The following is a 22,407-nucleotide window of genomic DNA, read 5'->3' on the forward strand; positions in this document are numbered from 1 at the left end:
GTGGATGGGAACTGCAGGTACAGAGGCCCTGAGAGAACAGATTGCATGGAACAGCAAGGGGGCCATTGTTCAGGCATAAAGTGATGGAGGGGGAAATGGTTGGTGAGATCCAAGATGGAGCAACAGGACGGAGAGGCATTTGTGCCATGGTAAGAAATTTGGGGCTTTTACTCAGTGACACAGGGAGTCACAGGAGGGATTTGACCAGAGAACAGAACTAGTATATAATGTGACTGAGGTACGGACACCAGTGAATAGAGGGGAGGGAGAGAGACAGAGGAAGGAGATGAAACAAGGTTACAACAATCCAGGGGCAAGGCGCTGGGACTATGGGTGGGGACGGTGGTAAGTGCTGGTACGACATGGAGTGAGCATGAAATGTGCTCTTGGTTCAGCTCTCAGGATGCCCACTTTCGATTCTATTCCACGGCCATCCTCTCTCAATCTTTGCTCCTTCACCTCCAAACAATTATGAGGTCATCAAAGGTGTCAAGAAGTCAGTCAGAAATGGCCAAGAGTGTCTTAAAGAAGAAGGAAAGGCCAGGCTGGGTAGTGGCAAATAGCTGATATATATAAACTTGTCAAGAAAAAGGCTTATTTTGGATCACGGTTGTGGATTTGGTCCATGGTAGCATGGCCCCACTCTCTTAAGCAGTACAACATGGCAGAAGCACTTGGCAGAGCAAAATCTATTCATCTCATTGCTTGGAAATGAGAGAAGAGGAAGGAGCTGGGGTTCCACTACCCTGATCAGGGGTATGTTAGTCAGTTTCCATCACTGGGAGAAAATACCTAAGAAAATCAATTGAGAGGCCAGATTTATTTTTGCTTATAGTTTCTGATGTTTCAGTCCCTGACTAGTATGGGCCTTTGGGGAGACAGAACAACATGGCAGGCAACACATGCTGGAACAGAGTTGCATGGCATCTGGGAAACAAAGTAAGAGACAGAGAGATGCAGGAGCCAGGGACAGGATATACCCTCAGGCGGGCACCCAGTTACTTCCTCCAAATAGGTCCCAACTCCTATTATAGTTTCCACCATTTTCTAATAGTCCATTAAATTCTAGTCCAGGCATGGTGGTGCATGTCTGTAATTCCAGCAGTTCAGGAGGCTGAGGCAGGAAGAGCACAAGTTTGAGGCCAGCCTCAGGAACTTAGTGAGGCCGTCAGCAACTTAGTGAGACCTCGTCTCAAAATAAAAAATAAAAAGGGCTGGCCTGTGACTCAGTGGTCGAGCACCCCTGAGTTCAATCCCCACTACTCAAAAAAAAAAAAAAAAATTATGAACCATCAATGGATTAACCAACAGATGAGATCAAAGTCCTCATTTCCCAAATGTCCCACGTCTGAACATGGCTGCACTGGGGACGAAGCCTCTAACACATGAGCTGAACACCTCCCAAAAGTACCATACTGGAGACCATGACTTTAAACACATGGGACTTTGAGGGACATTCAGCTTCCAAACTACAGCACCAGAGGATGTGACAGATGCTTCGGTCACGGGAGTCGCGAACTCCTAAATAAAGAACTATAAGAAGAAACCCATGCTCTGGGGAATCTCCACAGGAAAATTCCCTTCTTTAGAACAGACCATGAACAAGATCCCTCTTCTTTTCCATGCCAAGGAATGTGCTAACCATATGCCAAAGCCAGGCATAGCTCCTTCCTAGACAGACTCAGGTTTCACAGCCCAGGCTGGGTGTGGGTTTGCGGGTGGGAAGAAGAACAGAGGTAGGAAAGAAGAACAGAGGAAATGAGAGAAGAGAAGTGATGAAGTGAAATGCCACAGATCTCACTGCCTTCAGAGAGACTAGAGTATGCCACTCACCCACTCCCCATTCCCCACAGGACTTCAGCCCATTCCAGACAGAGCGTCACAAGAGATGGTATAATGAATATTTATTAGGATGACTTTAATTAAAAAAAAAAAAAAAAGCCCCCAAGTCTCTGGGCAATAAACTAAAGAACAGTAAAAACTAGAATGTGTTAGTCACACACCTCGCTGGAACACAGGGGTTCCTCCAGTGAGAGCGAAGGCTCTGCAGGAACTTCCACATTACTCCACGCTGCCTCCCCATTTTTCAGAAGTCCCTACTAAAAGAAGGAGGAAAGTGAGGCACAGAGGTAAAAGGAGCAGTCAGAGGTCAGATTGCCAGGAGAGGCACGCAGGAATTGGGCTCAGAAACTTCCATGGTTCTACATGAAATGCTCCCCTGGTACATTTCTGTGGCTACTGCTCAGCAGGAAAAATAAGACACTGTCTTCTTCTCATTGTTACTGTTTTGTTTTTGTAGTGCTTGAGAAGGAACCCAGGGCTCATGCACACTGACTGCACCCCTAGTATACCATGGTTCTTGACCAGTTACATCCCAGCCCACTGGGGCAGCAGGTAAAGTGGCAAGAGGACCAGGCCATGACTTGACGCCCAGAACCTAGTGAACAGGATTCCCCTGTGGCCCAAGCTCCCTCCCTCCCTCCCCTTTGCCTCTGATGAACACCCGTCACTACAAAGTCCAGCCTTCCTGGTGGAAAACCAGCTGCACAGCCTCGTTCACATCGTTCACCACATGAGATGCCTCCATGAGCCCCGGACTGAAGCTGAAGTCCCGGTGCCCGTGGAATGGAGGCTCCGCTCCTCCGTGGGCGGGCCCCGTGGACCCTGGGTTCTGGGGACTATACACTCCAGTGCACACCAGGATGGAGGCGCAGCTCTGGGTTGCTGAGGGTCGCTGCTTCCACAGGCCACCAGCTACTAGTTCCTCGGCCCTGCCCCGCTTCTCCATCTGTAGGTACTGGTGGAACAAGTTGGCACCGTAGACATCAGACATAGGGTTATCTCTGGCAGGGGCAGCCAAACCGGAAAAGGAAAAGAGGAGAAAACCCAAGTTCAGTGTCTCAAGGTGGACAACAACTTTGCGGGTACAAGTGTGACTCAGATACAGGGAAACAAGGGCGACGAGAGCAGAGAAAAAGAGGAGGGAGAATTGTGAAAGGGATGAGGCAGACATGTGGAGCTTACCCTACAGCATAGAGCTTCTGGATGGGGGCAGCCCAGCCCCGCCTCTCGGCCTGCTGCCTGATCAGGTCTTCCGCATACTGGTAAGTGAGGATGCTGGGCTTGCCCATCAGACCCTCATACCTCAGTTCCTTGCCTGTCACTTTCTGGTAGATGGTTTCCAGGCAAAGTAGAAAAGTACCATGGCCAAACCTGTCCAAGAAGAAGGTTCAGCAGCTCAGTCTTCCAGGCCACCTGCCCGGCCCTATGCAGTACCCACTATACCAACCTTTTACTCCAGGGCCCTGAGGGTGATAAAGAAAGGTTAAAATATTTGTAGCAGGAGCGAACATTAATTGAGCAATCTTCTAGCACTGGGGACATCATCTCACATTTAACACTCGAAAATACCCTTTGGGCTAGATACTATTATCCTCATTTTACCCATGAGGAAACTGAGGCCCAACAAGAGCGAAGGTGCTCATGGTGGCAGAGCTAAAATTACAAGCCAGATGGTCTGACTCCAGAAACCTAAGTTTAAAGTCTGCTTTAGCCAGATGTGGTGGTGCACACCTTTAATCCCAGCAACTTGGGAGGCTGAGACAGGAGGATCACAAGTTCAAGGACACTGTCAGCAAGCAAGTTAACGAGGCTCTAAGCAACTTAGTGAGACCTTGTCTCAAAATTTAAATTATTTGAAAAAAAGGGGGGCTGGGGGTGTGGCTCAGTGGTTAAGCATCCCTGGGTTCAATCCCCAGTACCCAAAAATAAATAAAGTGTGCTTTAGATAAAGTGTACTTTAGATTTGTGCAGACCCTTTTCTCTTGGTATCAACTTTCAGCTGAGCGTATTGCCACTAGGTATAAAAAGTAAATCCCCTGCCTCCCTTACAGCTAGATGTAGCCATAAAGCTAAATTAGCATTAAACAGCTCATTTAAACTAAAGTGCCAAGCTAAACTTGAGTATCCTTAAAATTGAAGAGAGGGTGTTGTTCTTCTCTTCCTCCTCTACTCCTCCCTGCCGCTGGGAATGCTAATATGATGGCTGGTATTTGGGCAGCCACTTTGGATATATAGTGAAGGACTTAGGACCGCACAGCAGGGAGACAGAAGGTCACTGACAAGATGCAGGTCCTGAACTACATGACTTATTTCATGTGAGGAAGGGGAAAAAAAAAAAAAAGTTCTATCTTGTTTAGGATATGTTTTGGGTTTTCATCCAAAACAAAATCCTAACTGATATCATGTTACACATTAATTACATTTCAGTGACATTTGTTTATATAAGGAATTCTGTTTTTAATTTGTAAACCATTGAGTGAAAATTTTATTGCAACTCTGGATAATTAGAATGAAAAATTAATCTTGAATTTGATTCATAAACTGAAATTTGCCCCTTGTTACTGAGTTCACAACTACATAACCAACCCCTGGCTCAAACTAGTGTCAGCACACCCAAACCCTAGGAATAACACTTTAGAGACAATGCCAAACCTCAAGTTACAGATTACACCGTGCATCCCTGTCTCTTTGGGGATATGAGTCGTGGAATTCAGGCAGTCAGGGGCTCTGACCACCCCTGTTGACCAATCACTGGGAGTGAATGGCAGACTGGCCTTGCAGATAAGAGCCAGCCAAACAGCGCACAGCAGCATCACCTGTTTTTGCATTCAAGCACTTTGTGGATCAGAAAAAGGGCCACCTGTCAGCCTCAGGAAAGGACAGAGCACATATGAAGGTCATCACGGCTGAGCAGGGAGTGTGGGCTTCCTCAATACCCATGTACCTTATCCACTTTGTCTCCGCTGTCTGGTCTCTGTGACCATCAGAAGAACTCTGGCTTCCCTGCCCCTACATCTCAAGGGTAAAAGCAAACAAAGAAGTGAAAGAACCAATGCTACTGGGCAGAGGCAAGGAATAATCTGCACTAATAATACCCAAAAAATTGGTTCTTGTCCCCTAGACAAGGAAACCAGATTATATTGTTCTACTGTGTGCATATACAAAAATGTAACAACAAATCCCATCATTAGGTACAACTATAATGCACCAGTAAAAAAATAGGGCAAAAAAGATTATGAGAGCTAGAGAATATGTTCAGAATCATTTCAAGACACCATCATGCCCAGTAATCTGCACTTTTAGTTTAATATTTAACATGTGAAGTGATCCTTGAATGTCCTTCCAAAGGCCAAGTTACTATAGCAACTACAGGGCCTGGCTGGGCGGCTTCTGACCACCCAGAGCATCAGAATAGTGGGTGGCAAAGTGTCCACAGGACTGCTCAGGCAGCAGCTAGACTGGGGGCCCTCAGTCCTCACCTGGGCATCTTGGCTTCAGCCATCCAAAGAAGATCCACGTTGCTGGCCAAGACAGGGAGATGGGGATAGGGGGCTGTTGCCAGTCCAGTCCCAGGGTTCCCATTGCTGAGGAGGACATCCATGATCAGCTGCAGGCTTGTCTCCCAGCGGATTGGCTCTCCAAGGAGGAGCACCCCTTCAAGAGCAAAAGCACAGGGGTGAGGAGGGTAGGGTACTCCATCTGCCCTTTGTGACGGGTAGGTAGGCAGACGGCCTTCAGGAGGCTACAGAGGCCAGCTGGTGCCACCCACTCGAAGCTCTTCACCACAGTGCACAGACACGGGCGAGGGCAGAGTCCTCTGAACCAGACCTGACCAAGCTACTTACCCATTCACCCTGGGTGAACAAAGCCCAGGACCCAGAAAGGAGCCTCTGCACTCTAACATTCTCTAACTGGTGTCCACTGGTACTTTACAGAAGAGGTTTTTATAAAAGCAATAAGTCTCAAGTACACCGTACTCCAAGTGCACTCTGCAGGGAGCTTTCCTTCCCTCAGCTTTCCCTTCTAGCTGAGCCCCAGCAGGCAAAACAACCTAACGGCCAAGAGCAGGGGACTGGACTAACAGAGCCCTGAACTCGAACCTGACTCTGCAAATTTGCCCATAGGACTAAGGCAGTTACTTACTTTCTCTAAGCCTTAGTTTCCTCAGTTACAGAATAGCAACACCTACCTATAGTGCTGTTATTAGGATAAAAATGAGATATAGTCAACACCTAACCCGGCAGAGGCCAAAACAAGCACTTTGTAAATGTGCTGCTAGGAGCTTCAAGACCAGTGATTCTCAAAGGGGCAGTACCTTCCCGAGGGAGGTGTTTTAGACATTGAAGGATATGGGTACTAGGGATGTGGCTCAGTGGTAGAGTGCTTGCCTAGCATATGTGAAGCCCTGGGTTTAGCAAAATAAAATTGGAGCATATATTTTGTCACAATGACATACTTAGCAGATGAGGATAGTCCTACACAATTAAATTGTCTCATGTCCTAATAAATCATGGGCTCAGGAGTAGAGTCCTAATAGCATCGAAATGTCCCATCTGATATTCATGGAAGTGAACAACTTGTTCACAGGTAAAAGAGCCAATTCCATTTTACAAATAATCACAAAGTATTTTCGTACTGTTTTAATAAATACTGCTATTTCCAAAAATATAATTATCGTGTAAAAATACAACTTTATCAAGAGCTACTCTCTATTTTGGAAAATCACCAATGTCAATGCTGCCCCAATGACACACACCTATATATTTCACACCTATCAATAGTCTTACATCAGTCTGCATCTGTAGCAGGAACACTCACGTGACTCTATGTTTAGTGCAAGCATTTTACTTCTTGGATAATAATATTAATATTGAAATACATTACAGTCTTGTTACTAAAATGTTTTCCTTTTATTTTCCCCTCTTACATTTAGGGCTTTATAATAAACTTAACTAATATTTAATATATGTATATGACAGTTAAATTTTCTATGATTTTTATTTCAGGATTCCCAAGGGAACGTTCCAATATTTTTCCTATACAACAGAAGAACTGAGAAACAGATTGCCACTGGGTGCCTTTGCATTCTCACACTCCCTACGCTTACAATTTTTCAGCATAAAGTGAGTGGCATGAGGAAGGAAAAATTAACAGAAGTCTCAAGGGTACAGAATGGCAGATCCAGGACCAGAACCCGGGTGCCCTGTTGCCCAATGCCTTCCTGTCACTAAGGCAGGCTGAAAGTAAGCAGTCGCAGTAAAATAGCCTGAGGTCCTGACAGGAGAAAGAAGAGACCCCACACCCACTTGGGAGGAGGACCTCTTTTACCTTCAATGGCCGGGAAGTCATTCCTCAGAAGGGGCTGCCAAGAGACAAAGAGGCCCATCAACCAACAGTCACTTGCCACTCCTGGAGCATCACACACCAGTCTTCAGGGGTGGGTGAGAGGGATGACACACTGCACACAGAGCAGAGGCCTTCCCACAGTCCAGCCCAAGCCAAGGAAAAGCGGCACAGGACTGAGGAAGAAGATTCGCAGAAAAAGGAGAAAAGATGACGACCAGGTTGGTCCCAGCACAGGCTGAAGAGTACCACAAATGAAGTCAGTGAGGAGGAGGGGTGGTCAGCCATCTTTCCCCAGCTAGGATAGGAAGCAAGACGGAGGCCAGGCAAGACACCAGACCAGGTAACTCAAGACAAAGGCCGCCCATGGAGAAAAAGGAGCCTTCAGGTCGGGGCAGACCACTGTCTTGATGTCAGTTTGGGAGGCAGGATCTTTCACTTTACCAAGCTCTTGGAGTCCATTCCTTCCAGAGACCCATTGCTCTGCCACCAAAGAGCTATGTGACCAGGAGTGAGTTACTTCCCTTCTGTGGGACTCAGGCTCTAAGCTACTCTGAGATCAGTCCTCACTCTACATTCTGGTTCTCCACAGAATTGGCATGGTTCAAGGAGAAAACTCTCCAAGGGGAGGAAGTGTCTACAGTTAGAAAACTCTGGAAGAAGGACTTATAAATAAATAAATAAATAAATAAATAAAACTGCTTTTAACTGAATTTCATCTAACTTTGAGAATGGTGTGACTTCAGACATAAATTATATGATATACGTAAAGTTCACATGAGAAAGTGGATCAAGGGGCACCTCAAGAGACAGGCAGCCATACTGGAGAGGATCAGTGAGAAGCCTAGATCACAAGAGACAGGAAATTATGGGTTCAGGAGTAGAGTACTTGACTAGCATGCACATGGCTCTGGGTTCAATCTTCAGCACTGCAGGAGTGGAAAGTAAAAAGAAGAGAGAAAGAAATCAAGCTAGTGTTTGAATATGAGCCAAACCCAAAGGCACATGGCTGGATAAGCAGGATTGCCAGTGTTTCTTTCAAGAGCAATGTGCTCCTCACAAAGGCAACTCTGCACCATGTTTTAGGATAAAGGAATAGCAGTTGAGTGATTTAACAGAGGTTAATGATTCTCCCAAGCAACACTGGGAAAGCCTGAAACTATTGGTGGAGGAGATGCTAAGGCTAGGAATGGGGATCCCAGCTAATTACAAACAATGCAGAAAGATCAGAGCTTGGCTCCTTCTGCTTCTCTGGGCCACTCTCATCTCTCCAGGGAACTTTAAGAAAGCCAGATGCTACCTCCAAGGAGGCCATAGTGCAGAAGCAGGAACAAACTGCAGTTCTCAGCAGGAAGGCAGTGAGGTCGGTGAGAGCAGCCAACACAGGGAACAGGATAGAACTGAACACTGAGACTCTGGGAGTGTTACAGAGGGTGAAATGACCCAACCTGTATTCCTTATTACCGTGGTCTTCGGCCGCCGCTCAAGATCCACCATGTCCAGAACTGGGAAGGCCATCCGCAGCTCATCCACAGTCACAACATTCTGGAAGCCCAGTCTGGAGCGAGATCAGGAAAGCAAAGCTGGACAGTTCTAGAGAAGAAGCCTTTTCAGAATGCATCAGATCAAAAGTGAGCGGAACCCAGGTCCAGTCTTGATCACACCACACAGGCATTCTTATCATCAATCCTGCAGGTGCCAGCAGGCAGGCTGTGAGCATACTGGCAAAGTGGTTGGAGGTGAGCAATGCCAGAGCAATCGCTCAACAGCCACTGGGCACATTCCAGGTGCCAGGTCACACCCCAGGTGAAAGGCAAATAAATCTCTGTCCTCAAGGAGCTTACACATACTCAGAGCCCACACAAACAGCACTGCAGGAACAGTGCTGCCAGAAATGCTGCATTCAGAGGAGACACAGAGACTGGGGAGCCAGGCATAGTCTTAGATAAGCTAAGTCAGCTCCAGCATTATCTCCTTCAAGTCTTGCTTCCATCTTCCCATTCTTAGTTCCAACTTAGTCTTAACTAGACATGGTTTCAAGTGACTCGTGAAATCAATTTCCCCAAAATGACAACTTCATCAAGTTATCCCATCAGCAATACTGCCTGCATTAACTCCCCCTCTGCCCTGAGTTTGCTCCCAAGGTTTCCTACCCCAGGTCCCCTCTTCCTATTCCCTCTTCTTCCTCACCCCATTCCATTCTAACCTCTTACCTATTATAGCTAGAAAACCCTGGGCAAAGCCCTAATGCTCCATGAAGCCACAGTCATTGTCATTCCAGCTGCAAAGACAGTCCCTTCCCTTTGATGCCTGACACCTAAAACCCATCCCACTTTTTGCAGTCTTCAGTCATACGCCAACGTGTGTGTGTGTGTGTGTGTGTGTGTGTGATGCTGGAACTCAAAGGTAAGGCCTTACACAAGCTAGGCAAGTGCTCCACCACTGAGCTACACTTCCAACACATCATATGCCATCTAAAATATTCCTTTGCTGTTCATGGGTGTGTTATTCTTGCCTCAAGTACAAACCCTTTGATTAAGTCACAATCCCAATTTCTTTGCCTTGGTCCCCTTTCCCTCTGGAGCACACAGCACAGCTTGATACCCAGAGGACCTAGAATAAATGAAGCAGCTCTTGAGGACAGTAACCACATCCTATTCTGGCTGAGTACCCAAGGAAGAGAGCCAGGCCATGCTTCCCAAACCTAGTTATAGAATAACCCAGAGAGCTATTTGGTTTTTTAAAGTACATATTCCTGGGCTAGAGATGTAACTCAGTGGTATAGCATTTACCTAACATACTCAAGGCCCTAGGTTCAATCTCCAGGATAAAAGTAAATACATAAATAGAATTCCTTGAATCTGACCTTCAACCTAGTGAAGTAAGACTCCTCATCCAGGCGTAAGGCCCAGGACTATGTAGTTTGAACTTTGCAGAAGATTCTGATTATGTAGACTGCCTTTCAAGAACTGCCAGGTATGAAGACTGACCATACATAGAACTTGTTCTCACTCCCTGAGAGGCTACCATACTGCCTGTGTACCCTGGCATCCTGAACCTAGCACTCCTCACTATTGTTCCCACTTGGCTGAAGGAGGCATACCCCTCTCCAATTAGAGCAAAAGGATACGCTTGGGCATTCTCCATCACAGGTCCCTGTCCAGACACTAGCATCCGCTTGTCATGGTACTGGGAGAAGAGCTTCATGGGGCTGTGAGAAAGAATAACTTGGTCTGGATCCACCTGTAGGGACAGGAAAGGAGAGCAGAGGAAGACATATAGTTGAGGGAAAATAATGGAGACATAGGTAGCAGATTCTTTTACCTGGGAAGGAAAAAATTGTACAGGAAATGAGAGGTGGAAAAGCCCTGTTTGGCACCTGACACTTCTAACCCTTACCCAAACAGCCTAATTTGGCTTCTGATATACCAGATACAACAAAAAAGTCATCAAATGTGAGGTCTGACTACTCACCAATTCTGTTGGGCTGTACTCCCTATCAACCCTTTAGATTTCACAATCCCACTCTAGGAAACCACAAGTTTGCTCAGATGCTCTTTGTCACTATCATAGAAATCTACCCTAGACTTTGACTTTTTGTTTTTGGTTCTACTAAAAGACTTTGTGTGGAGGATTGAACCCAGGGTCCTGTACATTCTAGGTAAGCATTCTACCACTGAGTCACGCCCCCAGCCCAAGACTTGGGTTTTTAATATTTAAACTAACTCTAACTTTTACTGCAGTCTTTATTAAGAACACTTTTGAAACCCTCTCTGAAAACCACAATAGGGAACCAGTTTTATTCCTTTACCTCTGTGTTCAATCTCAAGTAGTATCACCCAACTAATCAGCCACTTTTGTTAGTGCCTTGGTTCCAAAGGATTCCTTCCAAAAACTAAATTCACCATCACCACCACACCGCCACCATATTTTATTCAATGCTGGGACTTGAACCCAGGGCCTCACACTTGCTAGGCAAGTAGCTATCACGAAGCGACACCCCAGCCCCTAAATTCATCCTCAACACACAAGATTGTGTCCATGACAGGATGGAGCATGCAATCACTAGTGAGTGAAGACAGACTACTTTTGGAGGCAAGTGCTCATGCAGTCCACCTCTTATTTCTGAAAAACAAGGGCTGTTACTATGCACTCCCTCCTGGCATGTAGAGTTTTAGACAAATGTGATCCTTGCCTTCTAGCAGCTAAAACTGTAAGAGAACTCTGATGCACCAAAGAGGGGAAAGTTGAATACAAAGAGGATAAACTAAAACTGCCAACTACAAAGGTAAGATTTTGGTGCTCTTTCACCATGTATGTGGTGTGTATGTATGTAAAGGAGCTAATGAGTCTTTACTCATGGGGCAAGGCATAAACGTCAAGTTATTTTCCCATAGGATTGAAAGATTTCCACTGACCCAAATGACCATAAACTAGGTTTATTGACACTGTACCCCAACCCAGGGAAAGGGAGATAGTGCCAGAGTGGGGTTCCATTAGGAACACGGTCCTTGGCTTCCACGCCTTGGCTGCTGCTGCTTTACCTTGCACCCCAGCAGGGCAGACAGCTCCTGGGCTTTGCTATGTTGTAAGATGTTCCCAGCATTCGTGACAAAAACCACAGGCACCCGCAGCTGCCCCTGGGAGTTCACCAGCCTGCGAAACGCTTCTAGAGCAGCAGGGATCACTCTGTGACCCCGCACCAGCACTCCATCGATGTCCAGCAGGAACCCAAAAGTGGGTGGGCTCTGCAGAGAAAAGAAAGGAGAATTACCACCACAGGAGTCAAGAAGCAGAAGGGGAGGAAGGAAAAAGAAACAACCCTTACAGAGAGGCTCAATGTCATCCCAGGTCAGTCACTCAGAGCCTTTGAACAACTACATCACAAGGAAAAAAAAAAAAAAAAATTTTTTTTCTCCTAGCACTATATTTCAAACCCAGAGCCTTGGGCATGTTAAACAAGCACTCTACAACTGACCTATGCCAGGCATGGGATTTCTGATTAGCTAAAATCAATTATAACAAACAATTATTCCTTTTTGTGTGTGTGGCTTTTTTTAAGCACATAATATTTAATTAAAATTACTTTTTTGCAGCAAAAATTACTTTTTTTGCTGGGATTTTTGTAATCCCAGCAGCACTGGAGGTTGAAGCAGGAGGATCTCAGTTCAAGACCAGTTTGGATAACTTAGCAAGACTACTTTCAAAATAAAAAAATAAAAGAGCTAGGTGCAGTGTTACATGCTTATAATTTCAGTGGCTCAGGAGGCTGAGACACAGGATCCCAAGCTCAAGGTCAACCTCAGCAATTTAGGGAGGCCCTAATCAACTCAAAATAAAATAAAAATAAATCGTCTCAAAATAAAAAATTTTAAAAGGGCTGGAGAGGCTGGGTAGAGCGGTAGAGCGCTCGCTTAGTATGTGCAAGGCCCTGGGTTCGATCCTCAGCGCCACATGAAAATGGATAAATAAAATAAAGGTATTGTGCCCAACTACAACTAAAAAAATAAATCTTAAAAAAAAAAAAAAAAAGGGCTGGGGTTGTGGCTCAAGCGGTAGCACGCTTGCCTGGCATGCGTGCAGCCCGGGTTCGATCCTCAGCACCACATACAAACAAAGATATTGTGTCCACCGAAAACTGAAAAATAAATATAAAAAAAAAGGGGGGGCTGGAGATGCAGCTCAGTGGTAAATTGCCCCTGGGTTAAATCACCAAGATCTAATATATTTACCTACCTAAGTAAAACAAATAACAGAATACAATGGCTGGGAATGTAGCTCAGTGGAGTCTTCCTAGGTTCTATCCCCAATATTGAAAAAAAAAAAATTCTGCATAATTAATATAAAACAACTTTTAAATTAGAAAATAGAGGAATTCAAAGCAAATATAATTCTAGCACTATAACGTAACCAATTCATACATTTCTGCAGGGAGCAATGGCTGAGCAACTGAGGCAAGATTTCAAGTGCAGGGCCAGCCTTGGCAACTCAGCAAGACCCTGTGTCAAGGGCTGGGGATGTGGCTCAAGCGGTAGCGCGCTTGCCTGCCATGCGTGCGACCCGGGTTCGATCCTCAGTACCACATACCAACAAAGATGTTGTGTCCACCGAGAACTAAGAAACAAATATTAAAAAAAATTCTCTCTCTCCTCTCCTCTCCTCTCTCACTCTCTCTTAAAAAAAAAAAATCCAGAGGCAAAATAAACTTTTAGGAAAAAAAAAAAAAAAAAAGACCCTGTGTCAAAATAAAATAAAAATTTAAAAAAAATGTCTGGGGGGCATAGGTCAGTGGTAAAGCAGCCCTTGGTTAAATCCCAGTATCACTAAAAATAAAACAAAACAAAACACCATATCCCTGTCTTTTTTTGTCCTTTTCTTTTTCTTTCTTTCTTTCCTTTTTTTTTTTTTTTTTTTTTGGTACCAGGGATTGACCTCAGGCACTCAACCACTAAGTCACATCCCCAGCCCTATTTTGTATTTTATTTAGAAACAGGGTCTCACTGAGTTGCTTAGCGCCTCCTCATTGCTGAGGGTCGCTGGGATTATAGGCATGCATCACCATGCCCAGCTTGTCCCTTACTTATTGTTTGTCCTATAGCTAGAGACATAAATTGCAATTATATGCGATTATACGTGTAATTTTGCATTTTGTTCTTTTTTGCTTAATATATTATAAATATTTTTACTAGTTATAACAGCCTTCATAAGCATCATTTAAAATTTTATTTTATCAGAAATTTTTTATCACATACAAAGTTAAACAAATGAAACAACTCAATGGATACAGACAACACAGAAATGCTGTAGAAGTTTCTTGTCTCCTTCTTCTACCTGGTTCTCTTCCCTCTCTTGTGTATCTTTCAGAGACCATCTATGGATACATAGCACATACATCTTTTATATATTAGCTACATATACCCATGCATGCCTAGACACAAATGAAATCACACTGCACTTTGTTTTCCACCTTACTTTTCTTTCTTTTTTTCTCTGCCTCACCCTCCTGAGCCACTGAGATTCCAGGGGTACACCACCATGCCCAGCTCCCCTTTTTCCATTTTATTTTGAGACAGGGTCTCAATAAATTGGCAAGGCATTACAGGTGTGTGCTACCATATCCTGCTCATCTTGCCTTTTTTAAGCTGGTATCTCTTAGCTATCTTTCCACACCAGTACACTTAACTCTACTTTCTAGATATCATTTCTAGCTACATAACATCTGAGTGAATAACCCACTAAGATTATATCCACCCCCCACCAATCATTTTTCCCCCCCAGTGCTGGGGATGGAACCCAAGGCCTTGCTCACACCAGGCAAGTACTTTACCACTAAGCTACACCCAAGCCCTTTTTAGGGTACATTCTTTTTTTTTTTTTTTTTTGTACCAGGAATTGAACCCAAGGTCACTTAACCCCAGCTCCATTTATTTTACAGACAGGATTTCACTAAGTTGCTAATGGTCTCACTACTTGCTGAAACTAGCTTTGAACCTATGATCCCCCTGCCTCAGCCTCCAGAGTTGCTGGGATCACAGGCGTGTGCTTTGCGCCTAGCTAGGGTAAATCTTTAAAGCATTAGTAATAAGCACAAGTAATAAATTGAAGAGTACAATCACTGTAATTATGTAACACCTACTGACAAACTGTTCTCCAAAAACACGTATCAACTTACATGGCCACTGACAACACATTCATCCTTACAATATTGATTTTCACGTGTATCACTTAATGATGACATTTTTTATTCTAAATATAAAAACAAAAAGTTCCTCATCTCCATCTGCATTTTCTGAACTCATGAAGTTGAATATTTTCTTTTTTGAAAATGCATTCCATTTCTTATTTTATAAAATGCCTACTAACACATGGATGTTTTCAATTGTCAAAAAAGTCTAACCTATCTGCTACTTTTCTTTTATTGGTGTCAGCTAGGTCATGCCATTCTTACTGCATGCATCTACTCTGTGTCCAGGACTCAGTCTGTGAAAAGCAACTAAAAACACAGATATCTAGTCTTCTAGTCCCATATTTCCCAGCTGGAGTGACAGAACAAATGAGTCTAGAAAACAAACCAATAAAACTGTAGCATTTTGGAGCTGGGGTCGTGGATCAAAGGTAGAGCACTCGCCTACCATGCGTGAGGCACCAGGTTCGATCCTCAGCACCACATAAAAAAATAAATAAAATAAAGATATTGTGTCTATATATAACTAAAAAATAAATATCTTTTAAAAACTGCAGCATTTTGCAAATGCAAATAAGCTTTAAGTTCTGAGTAAATAAGAATTAAACACAGGTAGTTTCTTAGATGGTAATACTGAAGTAGGTAATGAGAGAGTTAAATAAATGCATGCACATAACAAAACTCTCCTAGAGCCTGAACTCCAAGCCCCATGGACACCAGACTAGATATGCAAGAGAGGAGCATAGACAAGGTCCCTACCTACATTTCAGTGGATAAAATGCTGAGACAAGGAACCACAGAACAATCAACCCTGAATGTTTCTTTAAGAGATGAGGGGAGGGGGCTGGGGATGTGGCTCAAGCGCCTGACATGCGTGCACCCGGGTTCGATCCTCAGCACCACATACAAAGATGTTGTGTCCGCCGAAAAGTAAATATTAAAATTCTCAAAAATAAAATAAAATTACTTTAAAAAAAAAAAAGAGGGGCTGGGAATGTGGCTCAGGCGGTAGCTCGCTCGCCTGGCATGCGTGCGGCCCAGGTTCGATCCTCAGCACCACATACCAACAAAGATGTTGTGTCCGAGAACTAAAAAATAAATATTAAAAATTCTCTCTCTCTCTCTCTCTCTCTCTCTCTCTCCTCTCTCACTCTCTCTTTAAAAAAAAAAAAGAGAGAGAGATGAGGGGAGGGGCTGGGGTTGTGGCTCAGCTGTAGGGTGCTTGCCTAGCATGTGTGAGGCCCTGGGTTCGATCCTCAGCACCAGATATAAATAAATAAAATATTGTACCCAACTACAACTAAATAGATGAGGGGAGCCAGGCATGGTGGTGCATGCCTGTAATCCTAGTGGCTCAGGAGGCTGAAGCAGGAGGATCATGAATTCAAAGCCAGCCTCAGCAATATAGCAAGGCCCTAAGCAATACAGTAAGACCCTGTCTCTAAGTAAAATACAAAAAAGGGGTGGGGATGTGGCTCAGTGGTTAAGTACTCCTGGGTTCAATCACTAGTACAAAAAAAAAAAAAAAGAGAGATGAGGGAATGTGTTAGGTTAAAGGAGCCTGCACCATGCCAAGCACAATGGAGCACGCCTTTAAACCCAGCAGCTCAAGAGGCAGAGGCAGGAGGATCACAGGTTCAAAGCCAGCCTCAGTCACTTGGCAAGGCCCCATCGCTAAATAAAATATTAAAAATGGGCTGGGGATGTGGCTCAGTGGTTAAGTACCCTGGGTTCAATCCCCAGTACCAAAAAATGGAGAGCCTGCTCCAGGGGTACCTAACCAATAGGAGCTGGAAGGATTGGCCATCACAGGTCTCCTAGGCCAATTTAAGAACTCTAAAACAGGAAAGTGACGTCATCAGACCTATGTTGTAGAAAAATTTTGGTTGCAGAGAAAACGGGTTGAATGGACTAGAGGGAATGCAGCGGGTGGAGGCCAGTCGGGATCAACTGCAATCTAAGACAGATGGCGGCTTTATATGGAAAGAACAGGCAGATCCTGCATAGGACTTGGAGCAGCCACTTGTTAGCCATTCAGATACAGGACCACAGGGAGGAGCCGCAGGAACCCCAATGCCTTTTTTTTGGCAGGGGTGGGGGGTTGGGGGGCACGTTAAGAATCTGGAAGAATGGATACTAATCTGCTGATGCTGATCTCTCATTGAAATCAAGGAGAAACAGGGAAGTTGGAAGAAAACAAAAGATACTTCTACTCTGGACTTGTGGGACAGGTGTGAAAATATCAGCACTGGAAAGAATGTCCTGGAGATGCAAATGGGGACAGCCTCTGCTCTCAGGGAACTAGGAAGAACAATGTCACTTAAAGACAGACCATGTAAATGCTGCCAGCAAAAGACTGAGAAGCAGCAGGCAGGGTGAGAGGAAAATCAAGAGGATTTGAGGTCAAGAAAGTCTAAGGACACATTTCTGGGTCAAGAAAAATAGGAAGGGGGCTGGGGATGTGGCTCAAGTGGTAGCGCGCTCGCCTGGCATGCGTGAGGCCCGGGTTCGATCCTCAGCACCACATACCAACAAAGATGTTGTGTCCCTCGAGAACTAAAAAATAAAAATATTTTAAAAAAAAAAGAAAAATAGGAAAAAGAGTAACTGCAAAGTAATGATCCTGTCCCCCTCCCACTGAGCGGGTGACCCCTGGGGGAGCCGCCTTTAGCTCCTCCCAGGCTTGGACAAGGACAGCTCCAACACCAAGCTGGAGGCAGGGACACTAAAAAACAGGAGGTAGTGACTCAAATTAATGGCACCTGTGACACCAGAAAACAGCTGTCAGAGAGAAATGAAGCCCCCTCGTGCCATGCAACAAATGCCTAAACAGTACCCAAAGTCTCAAAAACCGATCTTATTTGTGCTCCAGCCCAGGAGACTTACAGGAGACACCAAACCAGACACACAACAATGGCAGTTTTATTCATTCACTGTACCATCACTTTTTGGGGGGATGGAAGACAGATGTGGGACGGGTACTGGGGGACTAAACCCAGGGGCTATTTACCACTGAGCTACAACCCCAGCCCTTTAAAATTTTTTTTTTTTTTTTTTTTTTTTTTTTTTTTAGTTTGAGACAGGGTCTTGCTACATTTCTAGAGCTGGCCTTGAACTCATGATCCTCCTCCCTCAGACTCCTGAGTTGCTGGGTTCTTAGACATGTGCTACTATGCCCAACTATGTGTACCATCACTTTAAGGGAGTGTCATTATCTCCAAATGGCATTACCTAGCAAAAAGTGCTTAGGGTATATAGGGTGCTTAATAGGTAGTCACTGAAGAATCTGACTAGACGAATAAAAACCAATTTCAGGGCTGGGGATGAAGCTCAGATAGTAGAGCCTACTATGTGGGAGTCCCTAAGATCAATCCCCAGTATTTAAAAAAAAAAAAAAAAAAACTTCAGCAAGAATGAGACAAGGACCACCCAGTTCACAAGTGTGGATTCAGGATTCCACTTCAAAATGAAGTAGCAGCTAAATCAGGACTCTGTGCACTGATCAAGGGTAGCATCTCAGAATATGCAAGGGTTCAAGGAGGTTTCTCTTTGTCCCGAAAATGCTACTTCCCTTATCTCCTGCCATCCCCCAGCTATGCATTCCAGGTCTTCTCTATACTCGGTATATATTCATGAATCCAACAGCCCTCAGGCTCCCTGAATCTGACAAATTTCACCAGAATGGGATCCTAACTTGGGGCCAGTGAGTAGATTTCAAGGTAAACCCCCAAACCCCCTTAAAGCTCTAGGTGCATTCTTTTTCTGGGAAAAGGAACCATTGTTCTTTTCAGACAATGGAAATCCTTACTACTACACTACTTTTCTTATCCTTCTCAAAGAGAATCATTACATGGGTCTGAACAAAGAGAGGATTTGGCCTGCCCTTCCACCACCCATGGATATAGTGCTTCTACCCTAGAAGGTACCCAAGCAAGGTTGACTGCATGCTGAGTGACCCAAAGGACAAAAGACTAGAGAGAACTAAGACAGACCTCTCCCACTAGGTTCTTCCTGATCACCCTATCCCTTCCAGAGGAAGAGTAAGTGACTCTCAGACATAGTGGGGCAGGCCTATAATCCCAGCCATTCAGGAAACTGAAGTAGAAAGACTGCAAACTTGAGGTCAGTCTTGGCAAATTAGCAAGATCCTGAATGAAAAAAAAAAACAAGAGAGAGCTGGGGTTGAGATGTTGAGATGTAGCTCAGTGGTAGAGCACCCCTGGGTTCAATCCCCAGTACTGCCAAAAAATAAAGAGAGAGAAGAGAAAGGGATAGACTTTTTCTTCTATCCTCTCCTATCTCTGTATTCTGATTTTTCTTCTGTATCACTTGATCTTTTTTAAACTAGTCTTAAGTATTAGGCCAGATTCTCTAACTGAAGTTCATTTTTGTGGTGATAAGGTGTGGGATACTGGAGCTGGAGTTGTAGCTCGGCAGTAGAACGCTTGCCTTGTATATGTGAGGCACTGTGTTCGATTCCCAGCACCTCATATAAATAAGCAAATAAAATAAGGTTCCTTCAACAACTAAAAAAATATTAAAAAAAAAAGATGTGTGACACATAACATTAATTTGAAATGAAAGGACCATAAGATACTCTTTTGTGGTTTTATTTCTTACTTATATTGGTTTGGTATGGTTCAAGGGTAATAACAATCCTTACTACTACAACTACTTCCACAACTGGAAGGTCATTATGCTAGTCACTAGGCAACTACTACCTGTAGATCTTATTTATTCTCAAAAAAAAAAAAAAAAAAACAAAAAAAAACCACTGCATGGTAAGTACTATTCCCATTACATAGACACTTACTGACATCTCCTGATGATACTTAGAACACCAAGTAATTTGCCTTAAGCTAAATAGTTAATAAACAGTGCAGGAAGGATTCCTTCCCCACTCCCTAACCCCAATATGGGGATTGATTCTGGGGGTACTTGACCAATGAATTACATCACCAGCTCTTTTTAATTATTTATCTATTTTTAAGGCAGGATCTCACCAAATGGCTGAGGCTGGCCTTGAACTTAGGATCCTCCTGCCTCAATCTCCCAGGGTCACTGGGATACAAGTGTGCACCACTACACTGCCCAGCAGAATTGATTCTAAAGCTAATACTCATAAACTCGATGCTATGCTACATCCCTTTGTTTACTTTACCAACAAAGTCACTTGGAGATATCTCAGGACCTGCAGAGATGCTAGAGCCAATACAATAACTATAAATTATGGGAAGATCTCCTTATATTTTTATCATTATGATTTACAAAGTCCTTTTATCAACACATTCCATACTTTTAGCTTGGCCACTTCTAGCTCTGTGACCTTGGCCAAGTAAAATAACAATGGTAACATTGTTAAGAGCTTGGATTCTAGCACCAGACTACCTGATTTTTCAGATACTGCCACTTACCAGCTGTGTGCCCTTGGGCAAGTTGCTTAACCTCTCTGTGTCTCAGTTCCTCCATCTGTAAAATGGGAATAACAATAGCTTACCTTTCAGAGTTGTTACAAAGATTATATGAATTTAATAATTGTTAGGTACTTAGAATGATGCCTGGCAAAAAAAGTAAGCACTATGTGTTTGGGGGATTTTGTTTTGTTTTTTGTGGAGATCAAACCCAGGGCTTTGCCCACACTAGACAAATGTGCTTCAGTACATCCCAAGCCCTATGTGTTTTAAATGATTTTAAAACAAAAAGCAGCTGGGCATAGTGGTCCTCACTCATAATTCTAGCAATTCAGGAGGCTGAGGCAGGAAGATCATAAGTTTGAGGCCAGCTTCGGACAATTTAGCTAGGCCCTAGGCAATTTAGTGAAATTCTGCCTTAATATAAAAAATAAAAAGGGCTGAGGAAGTACCTCAGCAGTAAAATGCCCCTGGGCTCAATCCCCAGTACCAAAAAAAATAAAAAAGATAAAATAAAAGGATTACTGTGACTACACTGTGTAAATGTGGGACATTATCTTATTACATACAGAAACTGTGGGTTTAGAAGACATATGATATTGCTCTAAAGAAAAGGCAAAAGTGTTGGCACATGCCTATAATCCCAGTGATCCAGGAGGCTGAGACAGGAGGATCAAAGTTTGAGACCAGCCTCAGCAACTCACAGAAGGGCCCTAAGCAATTTAGTGAGATCCTGTCTCAGAATTCTTTTTAAAATTTTTAAAAGGGCTAGGAATGTGGATCAGTGGTAAAAGGGCCCCTGGATTCATTCCCCCGTACCAAAAAAAAAAAAAAAAGTAAAACAGGTGAGCATTATGTAATTAACAAACCTAGTTTAAACTTCTTAGCATAGTCTACCAGCTTTTGACCTTGGAAAAGGTACATAAACACTTAACTCCAATCTCAGGCTTCCTCACAATCACCAGCAGCACACCTTCCTCCAAATTGTTAAGAAAGGCACATACCTCTAGAGAACCTGGAACAAATCATGGACTCTACCTATCCCAGTTCTCTTGCTCGCACTCATCAGCTATGATCTCACTCACCTTCCCTGAACTCCGCACGTAACAGTTGCTCCCTACAAGCAAAGCCCACAGGGAATGGGATCAAAGCAAAAAGCTGCACCAACCCGACAATCACTTCTGCACCCCGCACTATAGGTGTGACTCAAAAGGGCATCCACCGCAATTGCCCAGATCTCTTTCAAATCTGCTTTAAAACCACACCCAAAACGTTCTCATGGTGAAAATCAAAGAGGAAGAGCAGGAATCATTCCCAGACAGAGGAAAGTAAGACTTTAGAAACTGCCCGGAAACCCGGGGCTGGGAGGAGCTGCGCGCATCAAGGGGCCAAGACACCATCCCAAGGTCTGGGGCTTGTTGTGGTAGATCTCTGCTTGCAGTAACTTCTCCTCGAGGCCAGAGGCGTTGCAGATGGCCTGTGAGGGAGGGGGCAGGGCGCGCCGGGGCCCCGGGCCTCCGGGAAGATGGAAGTGCACTGGAGACAGCTGTCTCACCCAGGCCTTTTCCCAGGAGGCCAGGGTCACCGGGTGGCCGCTGGGCCCGCCCTCCCGCCTCTCGCCCCGCGCACAGAACCGGGCCTTCTCACCTCAGCGGGGCCTAGGGCATAACCCCTCCGGGGTGAGAGCCCCGAAGCCGCGCGCGCCACCCGTCCGCAGAGCCCGAGCGCCGCGCGGAGCGCCGCCACCCCGCCGAGCGCAGCCATCGGCCGCCCGCCGTGTGCACGTGCTGCCGGTGCCGCCCGCGCCGCCGCCGCAGTGCAGCCCAGCCGCCGCCTCCGGCGCGAGGCCTCTCGGGAGTTGTAGTCCGGTGTCCGCGAGGTCCGAGCTCCGAGCGCACCGAGGCTGGCCCCAGGAGCACCGGAGGGCGCGCCCCGCGGTCGCCTCACTGACCCTGTGGCAGCTGAGAGGGGAAGAAGAGCAATAGCCTGTCACCTCGTAGACAAAAGACTTGGGGCCTGCAGTCAGTCGGGGGCACGGTGGGCACGGCCGTGGTGGGCAGACACCGGTACTGCCTCTGAGTAACTACTGAGTCTCTGGAACGCGCCTGTCCCCGCGTCCTGAAACCT

At 45.0% G+C, this 22,407-nt stretch overlaps 1 protein-coding gene across 1 annotated transcript; it reads right to left on the minus strand.

The window, feature by feature from the left end:
- Positions 1 to 1,889: 1,889 nt before the first annotated feature.
- Hdhd5 (haloacid dehalogenase like hydrolase domain containing 5) lies at positions 1,890 to 22,097 on the minus strand. The gene is made up of 8 exons (XM_005340585.5): positions 21,928 to 22,097; positions 11,730 to 11,933; positions 10,316 to 10,428; positions 8,650 to 8,743; positions 7,171 to 7,204; positions 5,322 to 5,496; positions 3,025 to 3,213; positions 1,890 to 2,843 (listed from the first exon to the last, which is right to left on the minus strand). The coding sequence occupies exons 1-8, from the start codon at positions 22,042 to 22,044 to the stop codon at positions 2,510 to 2,512; spliced, it is 1,260 nt and encodes a 419-aa protein (XP_005340642.4). The 5' UTR covers positions 22,045 to 22,097; the 3' UTR covers positions 1,890 to 2,509.
- Positions 22,098 to 22,407: the final 310 nt, after the last annotated feature.

The sequence above is a fragment of the Ictidomys tridecemlineatus genome, chromosome 6 (assembly GCF_052094955.1).
Source record: "Ictidomys tridecemlineatus isolate mIctTri1 chromosome 6, mIctTri1.hap1, whole genome shotgun sequence".
NCBI classification, from domain to species: domain Eukaryota; kingdom Metazoa; phylum Chordata; class Mammalia; order Rodentia; family Sciuridae; genus Ictidomys; species Ictidomys tridecemlineatus.